General features: G+C 41.3%; 1 protein-coding gene across 1 annotated transcript in view; it reads left to right on the top strand.

Annotated features, from left to right (window-relative positions):
- jp (junctophilin) overlaps window positions 1–27,699 on the top strand; it is an 87,533-nt gene that overhangs the window by 46,633 nt on the left and 13,201 nt on the right. The window contains exon 4 of the mRNA XM_090383614.1: window positions 25,989–26,107. Within this exon, the coding sequence (XP_090239740.1) occupies window positions 25,989–26,107 (119 nt within the window). The remainder of the gene's footprint in view (window positions 1–25,988; window positions 26,108–27,699) is intronic.

Genomic DNA, 27,699 nt, shown 5'->3' with positions numbered 1-27,699 from the left:
TCACTGACACGATCTGAGCAAATGTCGACATCAAAAGATTTGAAACAGTAATTTGACCAAGGAAAAGAAGAAAAGAAATCTCGCAGATAATCCCATTTTGCATTGTTGTAATGCCAAACAACACGAGGTTGAGAATGGCCACGAGAGAAAGGCTCTCTCTGTTTGAGAAGAGACCATCAACAAGTTGTGATCTGAGGTGCCTAGAGGAGTACTCACCTCGATCGTCTACTTAGAAGGTTTGTTTGTAAGAATAAGATCAAGCGTGTTGGCTGCGTGGTTAGGATTGTTAGGCATTCTAGTATTATTATCTTTATTTTCTCCTAAGAGACACCCGCTTACAGCTATTAACCAGGGGGTGCACATTCATATATGCAAATATAATTTATATACATAATTATCTATTTATAATTTATACAAATCAGTCTTTATAAATTATACAAATTATACAATGTCTAAATTATACATTTTCTAAATCATACATTGTCTAATTAATTATATTATACACATCATTGCCTTATTTTACATGATAGGCAGATAGAAAGAGAGCACAAGCATAATTTACAATTTTACAAGGAATTAGAGAATGTTCACATCTACAGCACTATTTACAGCGAGTTCACAGAAAGACAAGACGTCCAACATAAACATAACAGGAGCAAAAACAGTCCCGACCAGTTCGTTCTTCATTTCCTGCATTCTCTTTTGTTTCCCTCAGTCGGCATCACTCAACATTTATAGGTGGAGTAATGCCTTTTGAAACACTTCGGTCCTGTATCTCTTCTCTGCGCAAAGCCTTTCTGGGTCTGCTTGTAGATCGTTGAACATCTTAATGGTGTTCAAAGGAAAAAATCGCCGAAGGCTTTCCAGCTGTGTGAGGGCGCTACTGATTGGAAGGGATGTTGTTCTATTCTCCACCCTTTGCGTCATGCGGGGCCGAGTCAGCAGGTGGTCAGTTTTCGGCGAGTCGACTCTCCCGGTCAGTAGTTTTGCAAGAGTGAGGATGTTCTTGGTGACAATAATGTGAGACCAAGGCGTGACATCCAAGTTGGCATATAAAATGGTTCTTGAGATTGTAAATGGCTGCGTAGTGATTCTGTTTAACCATCTCAGCATCCGGTACTCTAAACCCAGGAAAGCCTTGATGGTAGCATTTGGGGCAGAAGACCAAATCTGAGATGCGTAGAGAGGGATGGGGATGACACATCTTAAAATATATTGTTTAACAAGGTCAGGGTTCCTGATACCTACTAGTTCTTGTCTGGAGGTCCATAGCGCTGCGTAAGTTTTCTTCTTTACATGTCCGAAATGGGGTGTGAAGTTTAGGTTTTCGTCCCATTTCAGACCAAGATCAATATGTGTCCTGACTTTTTTGACCACATTGCCATTTACGCGTATTGATATGTGATTTTTAAATACCTTGTTGGTGAAAACCATTTGTGCTGTCTTGTGTTCATTTAGTCGAAGCCCCATGCAATTAAGGTATTCTTGCAACTCGGCGATTTTGGAGTTTGCTTCGTTGTTGCATTGTAAATGTAAATGAACAATCTGTGCGAGGTTATTAGTAATTGCAAAAGCATCACCATTTCGACTAGCTGCGTCCGTGTGACTTGAAAACCGAAGCAAACTGGAGTTGTGAACATTACAATCACCGAGGAAAATTGCCTCACTGGTAGGAAAGTTGGACTGGAGAAAGTCAAGTTTCAACGTCAAAGTTCCAAGTGGTTAGTGGAGTTGGGAGATCGATAGAGGCAACAGTTGAATTTGACAGAATGTGAGAATGGCCATTCTCACATTCTGTCAAATCAGGGAATATCAGAACGGACATTGCACATTCCACCCTTGAAGCGAAAGGAATCGTACAGCGAATAATTCGAACAACTGAGATGAGCAGTGGTTGAATCAACCGATAACTGAGAATCTGTCAGAAAAAGTACATAGGATTTGGCAGACTAAGTGGAAATGGGACTCCATCATTGCGACTAGAAATGATCAACACAAGTCTTCAATTCAATTGATTCTAATTAAAGCAATAGAAACTCGTGAAATTACTACTAATACTTGAAATATGGAAGTCTGAGATGTGACAAACTCTGGCTGTCGGTAAAAGCAGAAACGATGAATCAAACAATCAGAACTGTAAGTGGAATCATTAAAATGGTTGGTACTGAATTATTAAAATGGTTGGTACAGCCTAAATCACTTACCTGACGTGTATGCTTAGTGCGATTAATGCAGAGTTAATATCATAAAACACAGAATGCGATCGATGGAATCATGAATGAGAATATGACTTAGCAAACTACCCGTTTCTGTCTCAGTTACCAAAGAGCATGCAGTCACACCAGCGCCACCTAAGTTTTTTTTTTTTTTTCCTGACATCTGTACATTTTGTACAATATGTTTCCCGTCTCTCTTTATTCACCAACGGGCATGAGAAATTTAAGCACTATAGTCACCAATATAGTTACCAACTACCTGTGGGATCAAGAGTTTCTGCTGCAGAACAGGTCGCGTTTTTTGATGCTAGAGTTGTTGGTATTGGGCTTTAGGAGCATTGGCGACTAAGGCCATGTTTTTCCGTGTATATTGTCTGTAAACTGCGCGTGTTCTGAGGTCGATTTTCTGTTTGCTGGACGAAAATTTAGAGTTTCCGGAAGAAAAAAACCATGCTACCTTCGCCTGAGACTGACTAACTCAGCCACCTTTGTAAAAAAAAAAAAAAAAAAAAAACACCATAAAAATTCCTCCCGTCATCGATGGGATTCGAACTCAGGTCTTTTCCACCCTGTGTTGGGAGGACAGTGATACCAACTGTGCTACTCACAAGCGCTTGATGCTGGGGTTTGAGCTTATATGTTGGGTTGGGGTGGCTGACTGCCTGATTGGTACCTCTCTTTTAATCCTTCGAGAGCATCGATCCTATTCTTCAAGCTGGGTGATCTGCTGGTGTTCTGATGGAATTATTCCCATCAGAACACCCAGTTAGTGCTTAACCTTCTCATGCCCTTTGCAATGAACGCACACAGAGGTATCCCCTATGGCTGCATCACGTCCTGCTAAAGGTAGCTTTGCACAGAGGGTACAAGTCACGCGTGCACTGTCTACTTCGTAGGCTGCCCTCATAAGTCCTTCCCTTAACCAAAGCATCTTGCTGCTTCGAGCCCTTTGCGTTGCTGTTTAGTCTGAGGTAGAATTTTAGTCTGTCTAAATGAAATGTAATGAGGTAGGATTTTAGTCTCTAAACAACTCACGAAATAAGAGAAAAAAAATATGGCTACAGTAATCCGCATATTTGTACGGCAGTACAGTGAGAGGACAGAATTCATGGGATACCTGGTTCCTGGGAAACGCGACGCTGTCACCTCTCTCGCTAGTGGACTAACCCACCGCTTGGCGAGTATATGGGTACACTGCATTCAATTCGATGTCAGTATGGATAAACGTCGTGAGTTAACCGACTTTGAAAGAGAGATGATAGTGGGTGTCCGACGCATGGGCACTCTATCGCGGAGGTGGTATAGAAGTTGCACTATCCCCGTTCGACAGTATCAACAGTATCGGGAATTTCCGGAATAACATCTCATCGTGGACAGCGCTGTGGGCGGAGAAAGGTGGTGGATGAACTGGCCGTCGACTTCTGTCGACGGCCAGTTCATCCACCACCTTGCTTCAGCCAAACGGAGAGCGAAAATGGCACAAATCACCGCCGACTTCAACGAGGGAGGTGACAGAAACGTCTCCACCAAGACCTTCAGGCGATCATTAGCTGCAATAGGTTATGGGACCCAGCAGAGTCCCATTGCTAACACCATGACACAGGACTCTACGCCTGAACTGGGCGAAAGAACATCGGCACTGGACCTTGGATGATCGTAGACTGGTCTCCCGGTCCAATGAGTCCCATTAAGAAACAGCCCGAAGCTATGCACCCGTCATGTCAATAAGGAAATGTTCAGGCAGGTGGGCGGTCGGTAATGGTCTGGGGCGTGTACAGCTGGCACGCTTTGGGAGCTCTGGTACGTCTAGACGCATCTTTGAACGGTTCAGGTTACGTGTCCATCCTTGCACACCATCTGCATCCCTTCATAGTCATCGTGCACCCACAGGACAATGTGCCTCCCCACAGAACCGTGGTGATTAGAACATGGTCCGAAGAGCATTCCGCAGATTTTACCACCGTGGAATGGCCTCCCCGTTCACCGGACATGAACCGATCTTTCGGACGCTGTGGAAAGGTCCGTTCGAGCTTTGGATCCTCCACTCTGGAATGCGACGGAATTATGGACAGTGGTGCAGCAGGCATGGATGGAAATACTTGTGAAACGCTTTGGTGAACTAGTGGACTCAATGCCTAGCCGTGTGACTGCCCTTATCCTGCCGAAAGGTGGGTCTACCCGTTACTAGGTAGGTATCCTATGATTTCTGTGCACCCAGTGTAAACTACGCTGTTTTAGACTACGTGATAAGGTTACGTTATAAAGACATTTGTATATTAGGCCTAACAAAAACACTTGTGATACTGATTACAAAACTGTCAATGGTGGCAGAATTGAAAATGTTCTGATATCGATACAACACAATATCGTCACAAGTCTACTTTAGAATTTTAAGCGAGTTGAAAGCCCAAATCACGAACATATTCACCAATATGGCCGTCATTCAGTGCAGCCACGTTTTATCGAGCTCCTGAATTTCGAATTATTAAATGTGTATGAAGTGTTTTCTTCGACTGAAAAAGTGTGCCAGCTGAAAGAACTAAGCAAGCGGATTACGTGGGTGAGAAAATTTTGATATTATGAGAGTTATCTTGTGAGAACTCTCGCGTTATCTACCTAATCTCATTAGGCTTAGCATTCTGCTGGCCGCGTGCTAACACGTATGTTTTGCTGTAGTCACACACGCAGTGTCGATAATTAGGCTTAGTGGTTTCACTTATTTCTATTTAAAAAATAAGAATGTGGGGTTTGAAGGATATTGGCTCGTTCCCACTGGGAATTTGCTTCTTAGTTTGTGCTGTGTTAGGGTAAGCATCAACCGTTTTTAGTGCTTGCGGAGTTTTCATGACAACCCTAAACTATCGAACTAGTCTTTAAAATGCCAATCACAGTTACTCCTGTGATCTAAAGCACACAATTTGCCCGACATGCTCAGGATATTCAAGCATATCCCGCTTATCAATGAGCAAGAGGAACGGGGTTCGTGGGAAAATGTTGATCGAATAGTAGGTCTACACGAGCTGCAAGAACCTCCAATAAGAAGCCTGATTCCCCCCAGCAGAAAGAAAGAAAAGCGTCCACGGTAGTACGCAATACGTTGGAGGAAATTGCTTTTAACAATCCCTCCCCGAGCTCTTGATGTACAACATAGTGGCTTGGGAAACAATGAAAAAAGTAATATTTTTGAAAATAATACACAAGACAAGAAAGATGGCCACGAACGAACAAATGACTGTCTCAGGGATGTGGAACATTTGAGATCAGGAACTATACCCGATTCTGATATTCAAAACGTCCTTGGTTGTGATATTTGTCCCGAGCATTGTCTTCATGTAAACCGCCCTGTCTGCTCACAGGCAGATCCTATTAATGTTATAACTGATCAGGACGCTGCGGATCTTAGCGACCCGAAGTACATGCTTAAAAGCATAACAGACGAAGTATTTGCGGAACTTCTTAAACCTGTTGTCATGCAGGCAGAAAAGTACATGCATAATCTAGAAGAAAAATTTCCCCGAATTTTCGAATGCTTGTCCACCCTTCTCATAGCCAACCAACAACTCCCAGCACAGAACAAGAAATTAAACAGGAAATATGCTCACTAAGAGACCAGATGACTGACCCGAAGAGTAGTATGATGTTGTGGGATAAGCCAGCTAATCAAACAACGCCGAGAATGCCTCAGCAGCCCCCGGTAGAAGGTACTCACGAAAAATCCAAGGCTCCTACCCAGGCTTCTCCATTTCACTTGCCACAGGGTATGTCTCCCACCGATACTCCGGCTTTATGTGAGGCTGGTATGGTGTGTCCTGAAAATTGTCCCAGATCGACGTATGTGGAAATTACTAACCAAAATACAAGGAAAACCTCATCCCAGAAAACTAATGGAAGCGAGCAGAATCAGAGGCTGTCGAAGGCAACCAACTTATGAACATGTTCCAATTCAGATGGTTACAGTAGCCAATTGCGGAATAATTACTGATATCAGTCTACGCAGTCTTCGAACTACGCTGTTAATGCATATACGGCGCATGTAAATCTCACTGCAGATGGTCCCTTGGTAAGGAGGCTCAATATTATGGCCGTAAGAACAAAGGAGAAAGTCTTTGTACCAGGCTTCCTCCGAACACACAGGCAAATGACATAAAAGCCATGTTTGCTCAGAGTAAGACGGTTGAAAACGAGGCATCCTTCATATTCGTCATTTGTGATTACATGCTCACCTCAGTACCTAAATCTGATGATTCTTGCTTGCATACAATAACTGACCACTCGGTGCATTAGTTAAAATATTTCGGGAAAAGAACACAGCATTCGTGCGGAGATCAGGAAGTATGCAACAATCGTTATAGCAACTAAAGAAAAAAAAAATCCCCATTCTGGAGAGAACCAGCCCATTTGCCTTTTTTATTCAGAATGTCAGAAGTATTGCTAATAAACTGCATACATTACAGACCTTCCTTTACCTTGAAGAATACGACTTCATCTGTATTATGGAGACTTGGCTAAATCATAACAGACAACTGGATCTGCTGTCCAGCCTTCTAGTTACAGATTTATTGGGAACAGCAGAAAGGAAAAGAGGAGTGAATGTGTTGCTATCGTATATATATTTTTTATTATTATTATCAGTTTATTTAACATGAAAGTCTTCATCCTACAAGAATAAAATCATGAAAGTCTTCATCCTACAAGAATAAAATCATGAAAGTCTACATCCTACAAGAATAAAATCAAGTCAAACTGAAAACTTTGAAGCTATCTCCGCCTCATTCAGGAAGAAGGCTCAAAAAATCCAAGTCTGCCTTATCTATCTTCCACCGGAGCACACTGGAGACACCCGGACCGAGCTGCTTGTGTGGATAACAGAGAATCTTGCTACTGACCTTCCTGTGATCGTAACTGGAGACTTTAATATGCCTAGGCCAAGACACGATCATTCTAAAGAACACCTTGGTGCAACCTTAGAACTGACCCTTCTGAGTACGCTTCCGACTAGGGGGTACCTATTGTATCGTAATCTGAATAACATAAAAAATGTCACCCTCAAATTAAATTCCAGTCAGATTACTGCCCAATATGCTGTGAAATTTCCTCATCCATTAGAGCAAGTGTGCAACAAATCGATGAGCAAACAAGTCAAACCAAGAAAATATACTCCCTGAAGTTTGTAAGACCTGAAATTATTTTAGAACATCTTAGGACCTACAACTGGGATGTTTTCTACAATAAACCGGTGGAAGAAGCTACCAATTTGATTGAGGAACAGCTCTTATTGATTTCTGACCTGGGTGCTTCGAAGAAGGTAAGAATCACTGACAAAACCAAACCGTTGTTCAACAAGGTTTTGGAAAAGGCGTTCGTGGCCAAGCAAAAAGGCTTATCGGAAATAGAGAAATTCGGATTTAATGAATACCTCACGGATTATAAGAAAAAAAGAGCCATCTTCTTGAAAAAGAAACGACTTGCTCGTTACGAAGAGATTCTAAGAAAACGACGACATTCAAAACGAATTGTCGACAAAAAGGCTATTAAATTTGAAATGGAGGAAGCTACATTCAGACACTGGGCTGAATGTAGTTTCTACATTCAGCCCAGTGGCTGAATGGCTAAGAAATGCTTTGAAAGGCTACCAGGTAAAGGGAAAGATACAAATGATCAAGAATATCGGACGGAGGACATGATACATTTTGTGGCAAATGGCGGTGTTTGTGTGAATGTATTATCCGATGCCACTGTTTCTAGAGATATCATTAATGCTATTAATGCCTTGCCTAACAAATCTACAATCGGCCCCGACAGGTTCCCAATTTTTATTTTAAAAATATGTAGCGCCTATATTGTTGATGTTTGTTGCATATATTCCAAAATATCCTGAAAGATGGAATTCCCCCCCCCCCCCCCGGAGTTGGAATGACTACTATGTGAGGCCGGTGCCAAAAAAGAAGAACCCCAAAAGACCCTTCAGACTTTCGGCCCATGTTGATCAGTTGTTCGCTATTAAAACTCTTTGAAAAAGCCATCCTCCTTGCTTTAACCCAACAGTGTTTTGCGCACAACAATCTTTAAATGAAAAGGCCCAAATCGATATCATATTCCTCGACATTAAGGCAACTTTTTGATAATGTTTCCTTATCTGCCCTTGAATATATTTTGTCCGTTTACTTCCGCATTGAAGGCAAACTGTTACATGTCATCGAGACCATTTTGAAGCCAAGAAACCTAATTGTACAACATCAAGAATTCCGTGCAGAATACACCCTCACTTGGGGCATCCCTCAGGGAGGTGTTTTATCAGCTTTGCTTTTCGCGGCCGCCCTGGAACCTTTTCTATCGCAGAATCATAGTTTTATTTCATACGCCGATGACATTAAGTATTTTGTTGTCTCTAGCGTACGAGATACTACGTGCAGAGGGCTTATCCTATTCAACCGGTGGTTGAATAGGATAAGCCCTCTTCACGTAGTATATCGTACCCTGATATGTACTTAGCACCCTCCTGGCACTTTGCCGTTCCGGGGTGGTTTCCTTATGGGAAATAAACAGATAATAATAATAATAATAGCTCTTGTGTCCTTTTGTCATTTCCCACGCCAACGCTCAGCTTCATGAAGTGCATTTATACTTAGGTAAAATAGGTTTGTGGCTAAACTCTGACAAGTCAGCACAACTGACAATAACTAATAAGAAGATAAAGAATAGAATTGAGTTTATCTATAAATGGAGCACAGATTAAGAAAGTCAGAACCTACACTGGCTTTGGAATGACGTGGGATGAGGGCCTTACCTTTTAAAAGGCACTTTCAGAACCCAATACAATCAGTGACCCAATACATCCAAAGATGTATTGTTTCTGTTTCCCTCTATGCCTCAATTATTTGGTCCTCTGCCCCAGCTGGAATACAAAGCCTGGAATACTGGGTGCTCTGGTGGTTGAATAGGATTGCCGGGAAGCCCTTTACAATTTCAAAATCCATACTGTATACAAACTTAAACATTGCTCCGTGGTCACCATGCGTAACATCAGCACTCTTGCACAACTTCTGATTGGGAGTTTAGATGCCTCCCAAATTGATCATCTTGTGGTCAGGCCACGCCCTGGGGCCCGGCTCTACTATCCTCATAGTCTCTGAAGCGCCCTCCTTCACAGGGAGGGATTAAGGCGGCTGTTTCCTGCCAAATACTCTGAAGCTCTTTAGAGTCTTGAAAATGGACCCGAGCAGGTACTGCCATGACAAAACCTACAGGAAGCTGATAGCAGCGGACTTGTATACTACACTAGAAATTGAATGAAGAGGAGAGTGTACATTTGTGTGGAATTTGAACTGTTGATCATCTGTAATGAACGAGTCTTCAAAACACTCTGTGAGTACTGCAGAAATTTTATGAAATTCATTCATAGTGACTGTTGCTTATATTTATGTTGCTTGCATCAAGTGACTGGCTGTTGATGCATTTATTCTTATGTATTTTCTGATTTTCAGTGCTGTCGTCTAATTTGTTGTTGGCCCCCTAGATAATGTCTGTACAGGGGTGTTCATAAATAAACTGATAATAATAATAATTCTGTTAATAATAACGCTCAAAAATTAAATACAGTACACTGGTTTTCAAAAACGAAGTCACAAAAACGTCAATAAATCAGTATGATAGAGATTGACGAAACTGGACAAGTTTCTATCCGAAATTAGAAAGTTATTCCAAGTTCGAAAAACCTATGAATAGTCGATTTCGCGTCAGCAATCCATGGTAATCTGCTTAATAAAGTTGTTCCCAAAATGTTGTTTGGGAACCGCTTTATTGAATTCAATGGAGTTTTTCACAATCTCGCGCACTCCAAAATGCCAGGGCGCACAGTGACATCGATTCCTCGTTCTGAGACTTAAAGTGTTAATTATTGCTAGTAAAGGGCTGATGTCTAGAGCATCCAAGGCATGTTATTCTAGATTGAAGTCTGCGATCTGGCTGACTGTTCTATATGGGCTATGCTCTCGCACTGCAAAAGCCCGAGCATAACACAATCAAGAATTCGTGTCGATACTTGACAGTCGTGAGGATTCCTCGCAGAAACACGAGATCCTTATGGTTTTTCTGTGTGGGAGAATGGAGAAAAAATGCCAGGCTATTTTGAGAGAAACGGCAGTGGAGTGCATTAAGGGTAATCACGAGAGCTGCATTAGACTCAGGGTTTGGAGAAGTGCCACTGCAGTGACATCCATAGAAGTGCTTTTAAGAACAAAGTAGCGAATTATAGATCGGTTTGTCTGACTTTAATGGTAGGGAACATCATGGAGGATCAACTTCGATATTTTTAAGAGATGGTCAAATAAGTGTCAGCCATGTTTTAATGCTGCGCAGCGTAAGGTTCCCACTTGGGAAATAACAACCCCCCCCAAAATAACTTTTATATCTGGACGGATTTAATTAAAACAAGCAGTAATGGGGTAACGATCCAGGCGGTTTATATGGCCATCGAAATATTGAGATAATAAATCAGAATATTTAAGGACATCTAAGGACATAATAATGTCGGACGGACCATCATTGGAATAAGTTCCTAGTCCGCAGGTATTTGGAGCCGCAAGTTTGGGCAAGCTAGATCAGTACCTACGAAAATTGGGGAAATAAAGGTTTTTTTTTTTTTTTTTTTTTTTCTTGTATAGCAAAAATCTGCCCTTCCTCTTTGGTCAAAGGAGAAGGCGGTGATATCTACATCGCTACACGCGAGGGTGGGCCACTGGGAGGTGTAACTTAACGCGTATTGTGGGATCGATATTGGTTTTTCCCAGAACTGTGCTGTTCTTGTAAGTTTTCTCGTGTAATTGTCAAAGTGTTGGTAGAAGGAACGCTAATATGTAATCCTAAACTGTTCCAAGACCTGTCAAGTACCAGGACTCATTAAATAGTTCTCAGTCTTTAAGTGAGAAACAATTGGTTTCACCCATTTTAGGTTATGAATGCGTTATCTGCTCAGTGTAACGAGGACTCTCAGGATAGGACAAAAAAAAAAAAAAAAAAAAAAAAACATGATTCCCTGTAAATGAATACATCTATCCACATATTTATTTTGTCTGTAAAATGCGTGTGTTCTCTGGACGATTTGCCTGTTTGCTGGGGGAAAAAAAACAGTTTCTGGGGGATAAATCTTGCTATCTACGCCTGAGACCGACTAACTCAGTTACCACCACGGAGTGAAAAAAAGCCCACTAAAGTTCCTTGCATCATCGACGGGATTCGAACCCGAGCACTTTCCACCCAGTGTGGGGAGAACGGTGACGATGCCACTGTACTACCGTGCAGACTCTCAGGATAGGACAGGCAATACCAGCTCACACCTCCTAGAACAGGTTGTAATGCCTTGAGGTTGCATACATTTAGTAGTAGTAGTGGCATATGTGATGCAAGAAAGCAAATGATGCTGCATTAAGCAAGTGAGCTTATGCATCAGCCAAAAAAAAAAAAAAAAAAATCACACCATTCCCTCCAAATGCCTGTCCAGTTCCTCCTTAAATTTATTCAACCTATCAACTTCCACAACGACAGATGGAAGTTTGTTCCAGCAATTAACCACCCGCTGGCTAAAGGCAAATTTCCGCACATCTGTTCTACATCTGTCCTTTCTTAATTTGAATTTATGCCCCGTTAGGTTCGTAATCTGAACAAGTGGAAGGATCCCATCAGAATTCAGCGTGCTCAATCCATTCAAGGCCATTTATTGTATCAATAAGTAAATATGGCGCGGTCATAAACACGCACCAATTTCCAGGCACGATGCACTGAGGCCTCGTGCCGTGAGTTTCCTCGAGGCCAGTTGTAAACAACTCAAGTGTTTACAGTGTGCTGAGAGTGTGGAAATTTCTTGCCAGTCACGTTTGGTCCGAGTGTCGAATAACTGAGTAAGCCGTGGAACTTAGATGAGTGCGTGCGCCCTGACTGTACCTATACTACATGATTTAGTAGCCTCCATCCCATGGCTGTTGGCGAAAGTCTGGAGGGTTCCGCAATCGCGGACAAATCACAACCGCGTACATGGCGTGGAAAGCGGGCAGAGATCCGCGATCAATCACACCAAACTGTGTGACGTCAAGGGGTTGCTAGAAGCGAAAGAAGAAAATGTCAGTGGCGGAAGGCAGGAGGACCTTTTCGGAGGACTTCGCGTGAGCAGCAACGAGAGACGTCACGCCGGGTGATTGCGTCTTTGTCGAAATCGAAACTTGGAACGAAATCAACATCCTTTCGAGGGCCACACTTTTAAAGGTCTCCCTTCGTGTCGGACGCGTCGCCATGACAACCCCAACAGCGAAATAGCGCCAGGTACACGCGAACCGAAAATATCCTCTCGAATGAAAATTTGTTCCGCTCTCCGTATGGTAATGAAGAGTCTTCACGCCATCTGCTGAGAAGAAAGGGGAGCCGAATGTGTGACGATCTGAAGTGTGTGTGTGTGTGTGTGCGCGCGCGCGCCTCACAGCCACAGGTACTAAAGCATCTGTAGCTGTGAGGCGCCCACATAGTGTGTCTGTAAATTGTGTGCATTCTGTGATCGATTTGCTGTTTGCTGGACGAAAAACCCGAGCTTCCGGGAGAAAAATTCTCTCAATCCTCGCCTCAGACCGGCTAAGTGGCTGAAGCCACGTTTAAGGCCATAAAATTCCTGGCGTCATTGACAGGATTCGAAGTTCGTGAGTGCACGATGGAAATATTCGGTGCACTGCCGGACCTCTGGCTCCAAATATCCACAATGTCTGGTCATTTGGACATTGAAAGGACATTGCAAATGGTCGTGGCACATCTTACCGCTGACGAGCCGGAAAATGTCGACAAATTAGGCGTCTTAAGATGGTGGTAGCTCAACAAAGAGACGAATTTGCAGAAATTCGTTTTGCAAGGTGAGGCTCGTTTGTGCAAATTTATGCATGGCGAAGTGTGAGAGAAAGACAAACGATTTTTAATAGACGATCTTCATGTTTAAACATTTGAAAGAGTGGTTCCGGTGGCTTCCTCAAATTTCTTCCGTTCATCCTTTCCCTTAATGGATTCTGGCAGTGGGGTGTTGGTTTAATTGTTGCCATGACTACAAACTGCCAACAAAAGAGTGCCAACTATTCCCCGTGGAACTGGACAGTTACGTGAGTAGATGCATTGCGAATGCATTCGGAACTCTTGTCAATTTTTCCTCCTCCCCTTCCCGTCTGCCCGAAGCCCTCCTACCCTAAGTCAAGTCCGTGTTGCCTCAACCTTGGTAGGTACTGAATTGCAATTAGAGACCAGGAGAAAAAAAAAAATATAATAATAATTCCAAGGACATTTGTGAGCAGAGAACAAAGGCAGTCTCCAGGATACAGATGACGCCACGTGCAAAATGTCAGTGATTGGCTGAAGCTCGGGTGTAGCATTTTCTTAAATTGGCTCAGGACTGCGCTCAGATATTTTACACAGTAAAAATCCTGCACGCATGCCCCAAACTGACACCACTGCGATGAGGGTAGACTGGGGGTCTATAGCTGGAAAAGAGGCATTTCTTGATATCAGAAAGGTTCTTGTAATTTCACTTACGATGTGCATTATGCATTTCTTCACATTTAGTGCATGCACTGTATGTTTATCACTCATCTACGAGTGCCGTTCAATAAGTTGCAAAAATAAAAGCAAAATCGGAAATCCAAAATTGGCTTGCTGGCGAAACCAAATGCCACAGCTTCCCCGGTCTCTCCCAAGCACTGAGGGCTCTACAGAAGAAGAAGAAGAAAATCTCTATTGCACTTTATTGGGTAACCACATTACATATATCGTCCATATATAGCAAAAAAACAATGTGCCCGCCACAGCCAGGAGGTCTGGGGTGTTTCTATGTTAAGGGGTAACATTGAAACGTGTATCACAAATAGATCAGAATGATACGTGACATAAAACAAGTTATAAGGAATATGAATATATATATAGCTGGGAGCATATACAAGTTCTGAGGCGGACAGTACACAATACACATTTGTACATTTATACAAAGTAATTACAAAACACATGCGTGCTCATAAGTCATATTTCACTAATCTCGCGGGTCTCAGGCGTACATTAAGTTGGTCTAGTTTCGCACTTTCATGTGAAAGTGCGAAAGTGTACTGGTGAAAGAGTTCATCAGTACATGCGAGGTGCTGTTCTCCGCCTCAGATGGCAGGTAGGAATATCAGTTTGAGAGTAGACATTAGGGCCATACAATAGTGGAACCAGTTCGGCAAAACTATTATATTAGGGTCACCCGGTAATTTCTTACATATAGCCATGTGTATTGTGTCCCTAAATTGCGTGTGTTCTCTGGTCGATTTGCCTGTTTTGCTGGACGAAAAACTCCCAGTTTCTTGGGGGAACCTTGCTATCTACGCCTGAGACCGACTAACTCAGCCACAGAGTGAATAAAGCCCATTAAAGTTCCTCTCATCATCGACGGGATTCGAACCCGAGCCTTTTCCACCCGGTGTGGGGAGGACTGTGACGATACCACTGTGCTACCAGTTCGGCCAGCGAACCCCTATAATTACGATCCGGTGCAAACTTCTGGAGGTCTATTCCGATCGTTTGCTTGTATAATGGGAAGTACTTAGCCGGGTAGAAATAGGTCACAGATCTTCAATCTGTTCCTCTGTGAAGAATAGGAGTGGCTCTTAGGATAGGAGGTGGTACATGCGACTGGCATATGACCCAGAAGTCAGGGGAGTTGATCTTGCCAACCAGCATTTTGACAGTGGTCGCTGCGGATTATTTTAGGCAGCCGTGGGATTTGAAGTTGATCTGCCATGCTAGTAGTCCTCTTGGGAGGGAAGGCAATGTTTGTGAGTTGCCCACTTCAGTATCCAGTATTTGCTGGTGAGGATAGGTTTCATGAGAGAAGGTGCCTGTCTCATGAGAAGGTGCCCATTTCAGAGGCATACAGAACAGTAGTAAAATCCAAAGAGAAAAATCTAAATCCAGAACAGAGTAAAGTCCAAAGAAATAACTTTCTGAGAAGACAAAAGCTCCTGAAAAGGGCAGCGTAGTTAACCTTGTCTATAATTAATCTTCATATAAAGTGGAAAATTGCAATTTTATTACATTCTCAATCTTATTTGCCCAGGTCCAGCTCAGTACTGGGAGCACAGAGGAGATTTAGAAGTTTGACAAAACAATGGAATGAACTAAAAGTTATTCATGAACGATGTTTTTGGTGTGTATGGGATCGAGAATTTATAGATGACCCCCGCTCGCGACGATTAACGGCACATTTCTGTAGTAGTAGTTCGGAAATGTGCCAAAAAATTAAACAACTGGTTATACAAGGTAGATATATTAAAGCGTCCATGATTGCTAGTAAATATGTTTCTAAAAGATCGGTACTCATCATTCTCCATAAATCTTGGCCATGTCAAAAAAAGGTAAGTTCTCACTGTATGTCAAGAATGCTGAAATCGGTCTAGGAACGGTGTAGGGCTCATAGTTGTGAAGAAAATTTGCACGTATGTGATGCGGATCCACATGAGGATGGGGGGCGTTTATTTCAGGAATTATTACTGGTGGTGAAACATGTATTCGTCACTGATTTGGAAAGAAAACAGCAAACACCATCAGTCATCACCATCTAGACATTTCAAAACTCAACCATCTGTCAGGAAAATCATGGCTACCATTGTTTGGGATATGGAAGGAATTCTTTTGATAGACTACATGCCACATAAGAAAATTGTCACTGAAAATCCCTATGCTGCTGTTCTCGAAAATTTAAGAGGAGCAATAAAGGCGGAAATACAGAAAACATAAAGAACATAAAAACATAACGAGTAGTCGTGCTTCTCCTTGACAATGCTCCTGCACACAAGTCCCTTATAGTAATTGCTGCTCCAAGAGATTGCAGATTGTAGGAGTTAACCCATCAATCGTACAGTACGAAGCTTCCCCCCCCCGCGTGACGCCCTTCTAGCCGGTCGGCTGTGTAAAAGGGGTGAAAGCAATCACTTGCTATAATAATAAACGGATTTAATAATAATTTATTTTCAATTTAAAATTTTTTAATTTATTATTATTTGGTGGAGGGGAAGGGGGAATTATGTGCAGCGCATTAATATCCAAAGCAAAACTGCGCTGTTTGTGTATTGTCTGTTCAAGCCTGTATTCAAGGCCAATTTGCATGTTATGCAGGATGAAAAATCCCGGAAATCTCAAGGGGAGGCAATGAATGAAATATTAGTATATCATTTGCATATGATGTTGATACGGCCATCTGGTATTGTTCTTATGAACTTAGGACATATTTGCAAATGTTTACAATTTACTAATCTTTACAAAGTTTTCAGTTTACAAAATAATTTGTGAAATAGTTGTGTAGATTATTTCATCCCAAGTGCGAAAATACAATGTTGTTGAAGACTGGAACTGCTCTATAATATACAGCTTGATTCTGAATTGCTGGACCTGGCTCATTGTGCTGAGTCTGGCTTTCTTCATCACTCCGTCGTTCCATCATTCTTTGGACCTGATTCATGGTGTTCGGTCTGATGGCTGAACACTGTGAATGTCCTCTTTAACTTCTGAATTGCTGGACCTGACTCATTGTGTTGGATCTGGCTTTCTCCATCGATCATCTCTGGACTGTGATTCGAGAACTCTGTGAAGAGACCTTGAATCACTCGAATGATCACTCAACTTGGACTTTTGAACTTTCCAATTTTTAATAATTCTCAGGTTAGCTGAGATTTATTGAGATATTCAACCACTAGTGGTTAGTTTTTTTTTTTTTTTTTGGCTCCAAGATTTGGGCGACCGGTGAGCGGGATTTGCTGGCATCCTCCGATGGGTGCGGGATTTTGAGTGCTGAAAGCGCTCAACAGGGATTGTAAACCCAGGTCCGGCTCCTCGTGCCTAGGAATGGGCACCAGGAAGCAGCTATCCAGGTGCACCCCCGGGTGGCAAAGTGGCCTGACACACACACACACACACACACACACACTTCTATATTTGCATATCACCGCGCAATAGTAAAGCATCTTTGTGTCAAAGAAAGACGAGCCGATGTGTCTGTGCCAGAACTTCCCATCTGTCTTTTCTGTCCATGGAGCGCTTGTCTGAATCGATCGCCAAAGTATTGAAAATTTTGAAGTATTCGCCGGGAACGTTCGTAGTAGACATTCTACGTCGATCGTTGTAATCTGTAAGGGAATTACGACAAAGTACTCCGCAAACTGCACGGATTTGATATTAAGTCGCCTATTTGTGGAGCTGCTGCTGTTGTAATCTGTGCAAGTGTTTGTTCAGAAAATCTGATGTCTCCGCTGAGAATCGAGGGAGATGATCTGGTACGTGGGAGTGAGGGATAAGAAAACCAACACGTTCCAGTTCGTCTCACTTGATTCTTAGTGAGATGAAATAGAACGTGGGACAAGAAAACCAATAGGTCTCACGTCAGCTACTCAATAGGACACGTTCTGCAGGTGGAACGGAGGACTACACACGCTGTTTGTGGAAAGCCTACCCAGGTAGGAAGGTGAACTGCTTCATGGCGGCCAAAGGGGAACCCGATACGCTACTCAAATTAACGGCAGTGACGGCAACGTGAAACAGATGCGAGTTTGGATTCTTTTGAAGGGTGTTCTCTTCTAAGGTGTTTGAGAGTTATTCTCTCAGAGTAATTTCCGACCTCTTGTACAGCTAGATCCTCAACATGCTGGAGGCGATACCATTATCAGCTTCGCTCTGCTGAAGAGTGGTGAGGATTCCACTGCTCGTAGCTTGCAAATAAAACCCATATTTGTTGTATTGGTAAAACCAAATGATAGAAGAGAACGAACTTTTTTGCCTAAGCCAAAAATAAATAAATAATAATAATAAATTTTATTATTAAATAAAATAAAACAGAATATTCGTACTGTTCTCATTCCCACAGGGTAATCGTCCAATTCTTCTTTAAACTTAGTCAGACTCACTGCCTCCACCACTTTGCTACCTCCACCATTAAGTAAACTTAAGGAGATTCAATCTTCTGTTATTCCCTGAGATTTTATATTTGTGCTCCATGGTTCTGATCTCATCTATGAGGAAGAACAGACTCTTTTCAGTCATTTTACAAAATCTCTTCAGCGCCTTATAAATCTCAGTCAGATCACCTCTTCAATATCTAGTTGGGAAACTTTGCAGTCCACACCTTCTAAGCCGTTCTTCGTATGCGTATCGATTGGTAACCCCTTACCAAGCTGGTCCTCCTTCGCTGCTGTAGTCTCTCCAGAAGTTCTCGTATATTTACCTTATCGTAAAATGGTAGGATAGTAAAATCCAATGCCGCCAGGGATCCAATTCGGTGACAAGCGGGTGCGTGCTGAAATTCCCAAAGAGTAGAGGATAGATTGATACGCACATTCGCACCCTTTCACACTCCTAAAGGACAGTGGAAATTGAAGAAAGGAAAACAAACAGTAAAAGGAAAGGACAGTAGTTAAGAAAACAATCTCTCGCTAGAATCCAGTACCAGCAGCTCTAGCATTGACCAAGGTCGGCACCAGCAGAGAAAGAGGAAGATATAATATTAAACTAAAATTAAAAAAAAATAATAATAATAAGATAAACTAAATAAAAAATAACAATTAAGAAATGAAATAAAATATGTGAAATAACGAATAATATATAAAAAAATAAAAGGACAATCAGAAGGGCTGCAGTTGGAGAAACTGGCAGCAGTCGTGTTCGTCTGAGCTTGTGGGAAAGATCGCTTTACTTAAGTATTTTGCGTGTTAGAAAGTGCTCGTTAGGACGGACCCCTTTTAAAGTACGTCCTGAAATTATCAGCAATTGATATCATTGAAGTAAGTCCAAAAGTTAGTTAACCTTGTTCTCAAATTAGTATTGAAAGTATTCACAGAAGGGAGGTCTTTTTGATAATTCACTTCGTGTTTAGCTTAGTCCGGTGCAAAAATAGAGAAATACTGCCTTTGAAATAGAGAAAATTTTCGTTTCTATACGAAATTAAAACGTGACAATGACAAATACTTGGGCTTCGTTGAAAGAAGAGTCTTTGAGGCGAAAGATGTCAAGCCTATATTCAGTTATTTTAATGAAAAAATCAAAATGCTATTGTGAACACGCTGGATATTCCCCAAGATCTCTCATAGATGTCTGAGGCGGACTGCCTTTGCTAGCAGCGTCGAAGAAAAATAAAAACACAGACGCGGGCGACGAGTAATTGAAGTAAATGAAGTTTTTTCCCTAAATTACAATGATACGCTAAGTATATTTGAGATGAACCAAGCCTGTTTAGCACAATCCACAGTATGAAAAAAAGGACCTCGCACGAGGTCTTGATGGTATTCCTACTGTTTTGTGGAAAAAATATAGAACAACATTGGTAAAGCCATTACTTTACTTAATCAAATTATTTTTTAAAAGTGGAATATATCCAGCTCAACTAAAAAAAAAGCTTTTGTTTTCCCTATTTATAAAAAAAAGGAGACCCATCTTCACTTAACAACTACAGATCAGTTTGTCAACTCTACATTCTCAAAAATAATTGAATCCATTTTAACGAAGCAGCTTTTTAAATTTATGAAACTTAATCTGTCGTATTACACTCACGGATTTATCAAGGGACGATCCACCTGCACACTCATGATTTCTTTTGTATCAGATATATCCCAGTTGCTAGACGAAGGAGAAAATTGTCAAAGCCTTTGACAAAGTAGTGCATCAGAGATTAATGGATAAACTGGATCGTTACGGACTCACAGGACAGGCCCTTGATTCATTCGCAATCTACTTGGAAGAGAGAGAAATGTCCGTGACTTTTAAAGTTAAGATCTCACATCCTTTTCAACCCGAAATTGGTGTCTCATAGGGTTCATCCTTGGGCCCATTTGCTATTTCTTATGTATGTCAATGACTACCAAATCAAAATTAACATATTTGCAAGCGACGTAAAAATTTATAAAGCAATCCAATAGTGTATAATTTTAAATGGTCTGCAACAGTAATTTAGTGGCTGAAAGAGAATAGAACGGTAGTTAATGAGAATAAGTGTGAGCTGGTGAATTTTGCTAATGCACATAAAAAAACAAACTGAGTTTTTCTTATTGTATTAACAATAAAGTGATCAAAAAAGTTAGTTGGATATTTTTTTTAGAGCATCACTTTCCTTTGGTTTCCATGTCTCAAACATTGTGAAGGCAGCTAACAAAAAAAAGTTAGGTTTTCGTAAAAGAGTAAGAAATTTTAATCAATTGGAATTGTTCATCTTTCTTTACAAAGTTTCTGTTAAGCCAGCCCTAGAATATGCCTCGCAGGTCTGCTCTGTCTCCCCGTGCAGCGTATTAGAAATTGAAAAGATCCAAAAAAGAGCAAAAACGTGTTTTAAAAGTGGATTACAATATAATGAGAAATCTTATGAAGAGTGCTGTAAATTCTTCGGGCTTGAAATGCTGGAAGAAAGAAAGAAAGAAAGAAGAGATTTTGCTAGTTTATTCCTGTTTAATAAGCTGTAAATGGTACGCCAATAGCCACAACGTAATCTCAAAAATAAACTACAGTAGAGGACTGCAAGATTAATCAACAAAGAAAATTTGGAAATATTTGATGCCCCTGGACACTTAAATCTCGTAGCAACTTAAATCTCTAAACGCATCTGTTATCTGAGCTTTGAAATTTATTTTAATTTCATATTCTCATACTGCGTTTTTCTAATGTGAAAGAAGAAATTTAAGTGTACAGTTTTATTCCTGTCTGTTCATATCAGTCACACTGTTCCCTCCTTTTCTTTTAGTTAATTTGTCTTTTTCTTTTGCTGTTTTGTAGTTATTAAATAAATAAGTTATCAAGACACAGAGATTAATGTAATGTTTATTATTTAAATGAAACTAAATGCAACTAGGCATAATATTTTAAGATTCTATATAACATCGGTGTAGATACACCATAGGTAACTGTTAAAGAAAAACTATTTTAGTAGTGTGAAAACATCATTTCATCTGTATCTCATATTGTGCTCATCCCTCACAACGAGTTGCCTACCTCGAATAGAAACGACTATTGTTGCTTATTCTCGGTGGGCGCCACCGCTCAGACAGCACCGTTGCAAAGCTAGTTGGCTTTTCATCGGTGGGTGGGCAGGTAACCTGGTATTGCAAGTGAAGCGTTACTTATTCGAGATAGTGCAATACATGGGCAACTCGTTGTTAATGATGAGTAGATGTGGTGTTTCTAAACCGATATTATATAGTAATGTTTATTATGTACTTGTACATAGTGAAAAATGATAAAATTATTTTATTAGACATTTTTTATTATAATATGTTGCACAATGTAAGGTTAAGTAAAGTTTATTAGTACAACTGAAAAATAGTGTAACTATTTTTCAGTTGTACGAATAAAGAATGAATCCAGAGTTGTTCGTGTTTTTTTTTTTTTTTTTTTTGTCGTATTTTTTCAGATAAAATTGTTATGTCTTTAACTACGCGCTTAACATTTGTTGCACGATCATGAAAAAGATCGTCCTCACAAAAAATATTCAAGTGCTTGGTCCATTTTCTCAAGGGAAAAAGCTTTAATTTTCAAATTCTCGTAACTGCGGGAACTCGGATACCGGGGATCCCCTGTATATATTTGTGTGTCTTGATAACTTATTTATTTATAATTGCAGAAATTAAGGCCAAAGGAATGAAGATAGACGGAAGAGTGGAGAGAAATAGGAAGGAGTAAGGATAGGAAGCGATTAGACAAAAAGTAGTGAACGCAGGTTCCCCACTTTGGGCACAGCAAACTGGAAAAGTTGTCTGAAAAGGACGTCGAGCCAAAAAGCATCTTTCATTCTTTTTTAAAATCAGTGAAATTGGTTGGACAGAACTGGAAACGAATGCGATCCAAACTTAACTCTGAACTGGAAAGAAATGGGAGACAAACTTAACCCTAATGGGACTCATCACAGAGTAATAAAACTGAGACAATTTCTTAGACACGCGAAGAATGACTTCTGAAAGACTGCCAAACACGACGTTGGGCGGGGCGTGCCAAGTAAGAAGCCAAGGGAAAGATTCGAGAAGATTGATGGCGACATTAATGCAGATACTGTAATGCTCTACTCTCAACTGCGTGTTTCTCACGAATTTGATACCGTCCCTCATGGGAGACCGCTGTGTAAACTGGAAGAAGTTCCAGTTACACGCTCGATTGTACACTGGCTAAAAGATGGGAGACAGACAGAGGGTTGGCATAAATGGTTCAAGTTGGCCCCCTCAAGGCTCGGTGTTGGATTCTATTTCCAATTTTCATGACTTATACCGATGAGGATATCCAAACGAAGCTCTGAAAGATTTCTGATGATTCAAAAATGGGAAGAGTGCTACACTATTCGAGCCACGCAATATTGCTTCTTATGTCTTGGATTTGGTCCATATGTGATCCGAAAAATGGTAACTGAAGTTTAATGCTTCTAAGTATAAGGTGTGGGGACCGGAAATTGAGTACCAGCCATTACGACCAGAAATTCTGGAGTCACGTTTAAGCTAGGGGTAAGAAGACCTAAAAGTGGTAAATGACAAAAAAGACTTAAGCATCAGATTCAATCTGACATTAAATTTTTCATGCAGTGTAAACAGGAGGTTAGGAAGACGCGTGTTGTCCTGGCTGTCTTATAGTAGGATGTTGTTTGTTTTTTTTTTTGTTTTTTTTGGAGCATTAGCAACTAAGGCCATATTGCTCCGGGATATGCGTTGGTCATTCCCTGACCTTTCCGCATCCTCCGTATTTGGTGGTGACGGGCTTGAATCCCGGTCTAATCAAGAAGCGGGTGCTACGCACTACTGCTCCTTCCCACCTGGCTACGGAGGCGCCTCCCTTATAAGTAGGAGAACCTTTTATAGTAGGGGAATACGTCATTATCCCTCTTCACAGTCTGCCTGCCAAAGTGGCACAGGCAGTGAGTCTGGCTATGTTCAAAGCAAAATTGAAGCATTACCTCGTGGAAAACTATGAATATTCTGCTTTATTTTTTATTATTTTTTAAGATTCTTTTTGATTGACGCCGAAAGAGTTCTCCTTGCATCATTCGCCGTACTGACACTAATGTTTTCATTTCTGTTTCCTTTTTTTTTTTCGTCATTGAGTTTTTCCCCGTTTTTTTCCGCTCTTCCAGCTGCGGCTAAAGCCGACGCAGGTGTTGTGTCGGTAACGCGAACGTGTACGAAGGACTACTTTTCAATGTACCGAATATAATTCTCGTACGAATAATCATTCCGGAAAAAAATCGAGGATCGAATCTTTCGATCCTTAAGACGTAAGAATCAATTCTTACGTATTTTTAAGAATGCGGGCGCAGTTTGATTAACGTTGCCACATAGAATGCCGTATTCCATTAAAGGAAATTTATACAGAAGTAGCAAAATATCAGGGAAATCTTAAAAAAAAAAAAAAAAAAAAAAAAAAAAACCGTAATCGGCTTAAATTCATTTGTTATTAAGTTTTTTTGAAAGCTGCTTATTGTGGGTTCAATTTCTGTCTGAAGCGTCCTATAGGAATAAATATACTGGCGTACTGGGTTTTTTCCATCCGCAGTACGCTTATTTGGAAGTTGAAGACTTCGCGAGTGTTTCGAATCTTTGCGATCGTTTTTGTTCTAAGAGAATATACAGGGTGTCTCAAAAATACACGTAACTTCAGGAATGAGTTCCTCATATGTAGACAATAAAAATATTTTATGTCAACATAGTTCCGGAAATGCTTGATTCCAGTTATTAACCGGAATGTCTTATCTCCCGCAGGTGATAAGCACACTTCATGCACAATGGCGCTCCCGCACATTTCAGCCACCTAGCCCGAAATTACCTGAATCGAAGGTTTTCTGGTCGGTGGACCAACTGCCTGGCCCCCACGCTCAACTGATTTAAACCCACTAGATTTCTTCTTGTGTGGCCATTTAAAGTCATTGGTGTATTCGACTCCGGTAGCTGATGTGGAAACTCTCCGCAATCGAATTTTGCCAGGTTTTGAGACAATACGAAACATGCCAGGAATTTGCATGGTCTTCGCAAGTCCATGAGACGTCGATGCGAGGCCTGTATTCAGGCAGAAGGCGGACATTTTGAACAATTACTGTAAGGTGATGTGAACAGTTAAGTGTTATAGACAGACCTTCAAAATCGGAAACCAAGCATTTCCGGAACTATGTTGATATAAAATATTTTTATTGTCTACATATGAGGAACTCATTCCTGAAGTTATGCCGTGTATTTTTGAGACCCCCTGTATATACCACTCTACCAAAAGTATTCTTCCCTATGTACGGCCATACCTTGCAAAGTCAGTTACGATGCAGTGAAAAGAGAGAGAATGAGGGCAAGAGAACCGTGAACATCCTTGGACAAGGTTACGTTTGAGCTGCGAATGTCGACAAGGCTTTGTTCGAGTGAGCCAACAGTCCGTAGGGAGATGTGCGGTGCGTCCTTTCATTGCGCACTTGCCGCCCGCAAGTCCTGTATCATCCCAACGTTTGCAGTGGCATTTTTTGGACTATAATTTGATGGAAACGAGTCCTATGCAGCTGCGTATCGCGTTACCTATTCTTCAGATGAGACATCGAGTGTTGTGCGGGCGTGAAGAATGCCCTATGAATGCAGTGTACTGCGCCCACAATGAATTTCGGAGGAGGCACAGTCGTGGTGTGGGGCTACATTTTGTGGTTCGGATTTGGACTGTTGGAGAGTTCCGGAGCCATCAATGCCGATTCGTACACTCACACTTTCAACAGTTCGTGGGGCTACTGAATTATTCGAGGTATCAGGTTCGAGGGGTTTGGTGCCTGCGGGTGTGAAAATTACTCTAACAATAAATAAATAAACAAATAAAGTGTTATTTTTTTTGTTGTCTTGTCTCAAGCTAGAATGTACTATTGTTAAGATATTTTTAAATATCTTTTTGCATTAAACTACGTGTTTTGGAATGCCAGTCTAAGGGCACAGGCAGCGGATGTAAACCAGTGCCACCTACCTTTTACTCAGCAGAAATCTTTTTCGCAATTTCATAGCGAGTAATTGAGTGTCATGCGCACAAAATCATCGATAAGATAATAATTTTATAAATTTCACACGAACTGTTTATTAACCTTTCCGATTTTAAAACGAGGGTACCCAGTGGAGGGAGAGATATAATAATATTTTCAATTTTAACGCAATAATTTTTATTTTCAAAGCTTTTTACATTCGCCTCACTAAACAACACGTGAAAACATATTGATGTACGCAAATCCCCACTTAACTTCTTGTACGCACCACCCGCCCTCTGCTGGGAGAAAGATTGTCGTTGCACGTTTGGAATGTTCAACGTGGTGACGTGGCTCTTTCCGTGAAGATCAGGGGTTAAAGTACTCCTGCACGAACGCACCAAAATCCGGAACATGTCCACAAAAGGCAGCGCTGTGAATGGAACTCTCCTTTATGACGGTTTCGAAACCGAGTCATTTATAGAAATTTCGTTCAAAAGTGGGACGAAGTGGAGCCCGAAGTGGCACCAAATGGGACTTTGAATTGCAAAGGCCCCTTCAGGAGATAAAAATAACAAAAAGGTAGACGATTTTAAATGGAGTGCTTATTTTGTGACACGTGTGTGTGTGTGTGTGTGCGCGCGCGCTCACGGGCTTGCTTGATTATAGCTTATATGCTTATAAACATGGTTTTATATTTGCTATTGAACTACTAATGCAATGTTTCTTGCAACGATTTGCATTTTTGAATGTGTCTCATCCAACCAATTAAGGATAGTTTTTTCCTCTCATTTTAGGACGGCGACCGCTCGTAGCAAGGCCGAGCAAGGAGACGTTGCCGCCATGCATGCCGGAGAAGATTCAGAAGTCGCTCGGCTTGTGGCAAAGCAGTTTGCTCCGGAACTACAAGTCCCAGGTACACGTCACTCACCGATGTTAATTAATGGTTAATTATAATAATTAGTCCAACATTAATTTGAGAAACGTATCCCCAAGTCATAAAGACAAAACTAATTAAACTGAAAACGGAAATGGCCAGCTGCTTTTTCATAACGTTTTAGAGACTGACCCCAAAAATACGCAACATAAAAAACTCAGTCAAGCCAACTAACTTCGAACTCATAAGCAGAAGAATTGAAAGTGTTAAATAGCAGTTGTGCATTCAGTCAAGTTTCTTCATTGAATGCCGTCAAAGTGCGGGAAGCAGCGACCACGAATGCTGCTTTCCAGTACCCATTCACGCCACGAAGAGGCAGGTCACTAATAAGCACGTACTGTTCTATCAATTAGATGGGACAGTAAGATCCCGCACCCGCGGAACAGAGAAGGAAAGACATCTCGTAGGTAGTACCAGAAAAGAAAAACCTAAATAAAAAAATAAATAAAAAAATTAATCCCACCTTAAAAAGTTCAGTCAATCGCTCTCCCACATGCTCACTCCTGGATAGAAAAAATAGCAAACAGGAGATATAAAGCAGAACAGAGGAGACAATACAATATAATATGAATAGAAGGATTCGATTTACCATAGCCTGGTGCCAGCAAGATCTTGCACTGGTTGGTACTAGCGGAGCCCAGGTGTAGTTGAACTGGAATAGAAGCACCAAGTGACCTTCGTCTGTCAAAGATAGAGGTTAAGATGTAGTTGAAGTAGAGGCAGTAGTATTCAGGAAAAAAACCATCTTTGAAAAGATTTGGAGAGCTGAAAAGATGGCTTGGTTGGTAATAAGTGTAATTGTGCACTGTTGTTGTAATAGGAGTATCAGCGACTAAGGTCATATTGCTTCGTGTGTATTGTCTGTAAACTGCATGTGTTCTGTGGTCGATTTTCTGTTTGCTGGACGAAAAACCCAAGTTTCCTAGAGAAAAACCATGCTGACCTCGCCTGAGACCGACTAACTCAGCCGTGTTGTCAAAAAAAAAAAGGCGCCCTGAAAGTTCCTCAGGTCATTGATGGGACTCGAACTGAAGTCTTTCCCAACCGGTGTGGGGACGACGGCGATTCTACCAAGTGTGTTACCCACGAGGGTTAAATTGTGCACATTACTAGGAGTGAAATGAGCTTCAGATGTCTTATCGTAGGAGCTTTACACTGAAAGATCCGCGTCTGGTTAGAGTAAACGATGAGGAAGACTGGGAAGAAAACATTTTCGGTTGGCTGTAGACATTGTAAAAGAAGGTATACCTTGTAACAGTTAATTTTTTGGATTAGTGGACTATTTGGAGTATTAGCGACTATATGGTGTTCTTCCTATCATGAGCTAAAAACTTACGGTATATCACGATTCACTCCTTTAATGGATCGTACTAAGCTTTCATATATACTGTATAATATTTTATGAATCCACTTATTGTGCCCTACGCCCCTCTAGTATTGGTTGTTCCAGGAGAGAAAATTTCAATTTGGCCATGTAAACAATGAAGAAGTAGTTTGCTGCCCGAGAGAAAGCACGTGATCAATCTGAGCAGTGGCACTTTTTATAGTGGGGGGGGGGGGGGGTGGGCAGG

This window comes from Mastigoproctus giganteus, chromosome 10, assembly GCF_048544385.1.
Source record: "Mastigoproctus giganteus isolate SK-2022 chromosome 10, ASM4854438v1, whole genome shotgun sequence".
In the NCBI taxonomy this organism is placed as follows: Eukaryota; Metazoa; Arthropoda; class Arachnida; order Uropygi; family Thelyphonidae; genus Mastigoproctus; species Mastigoproctus giganteus.
This window is presented reverse-complemented; position numbering and strand designations above follow the sequence as displayed.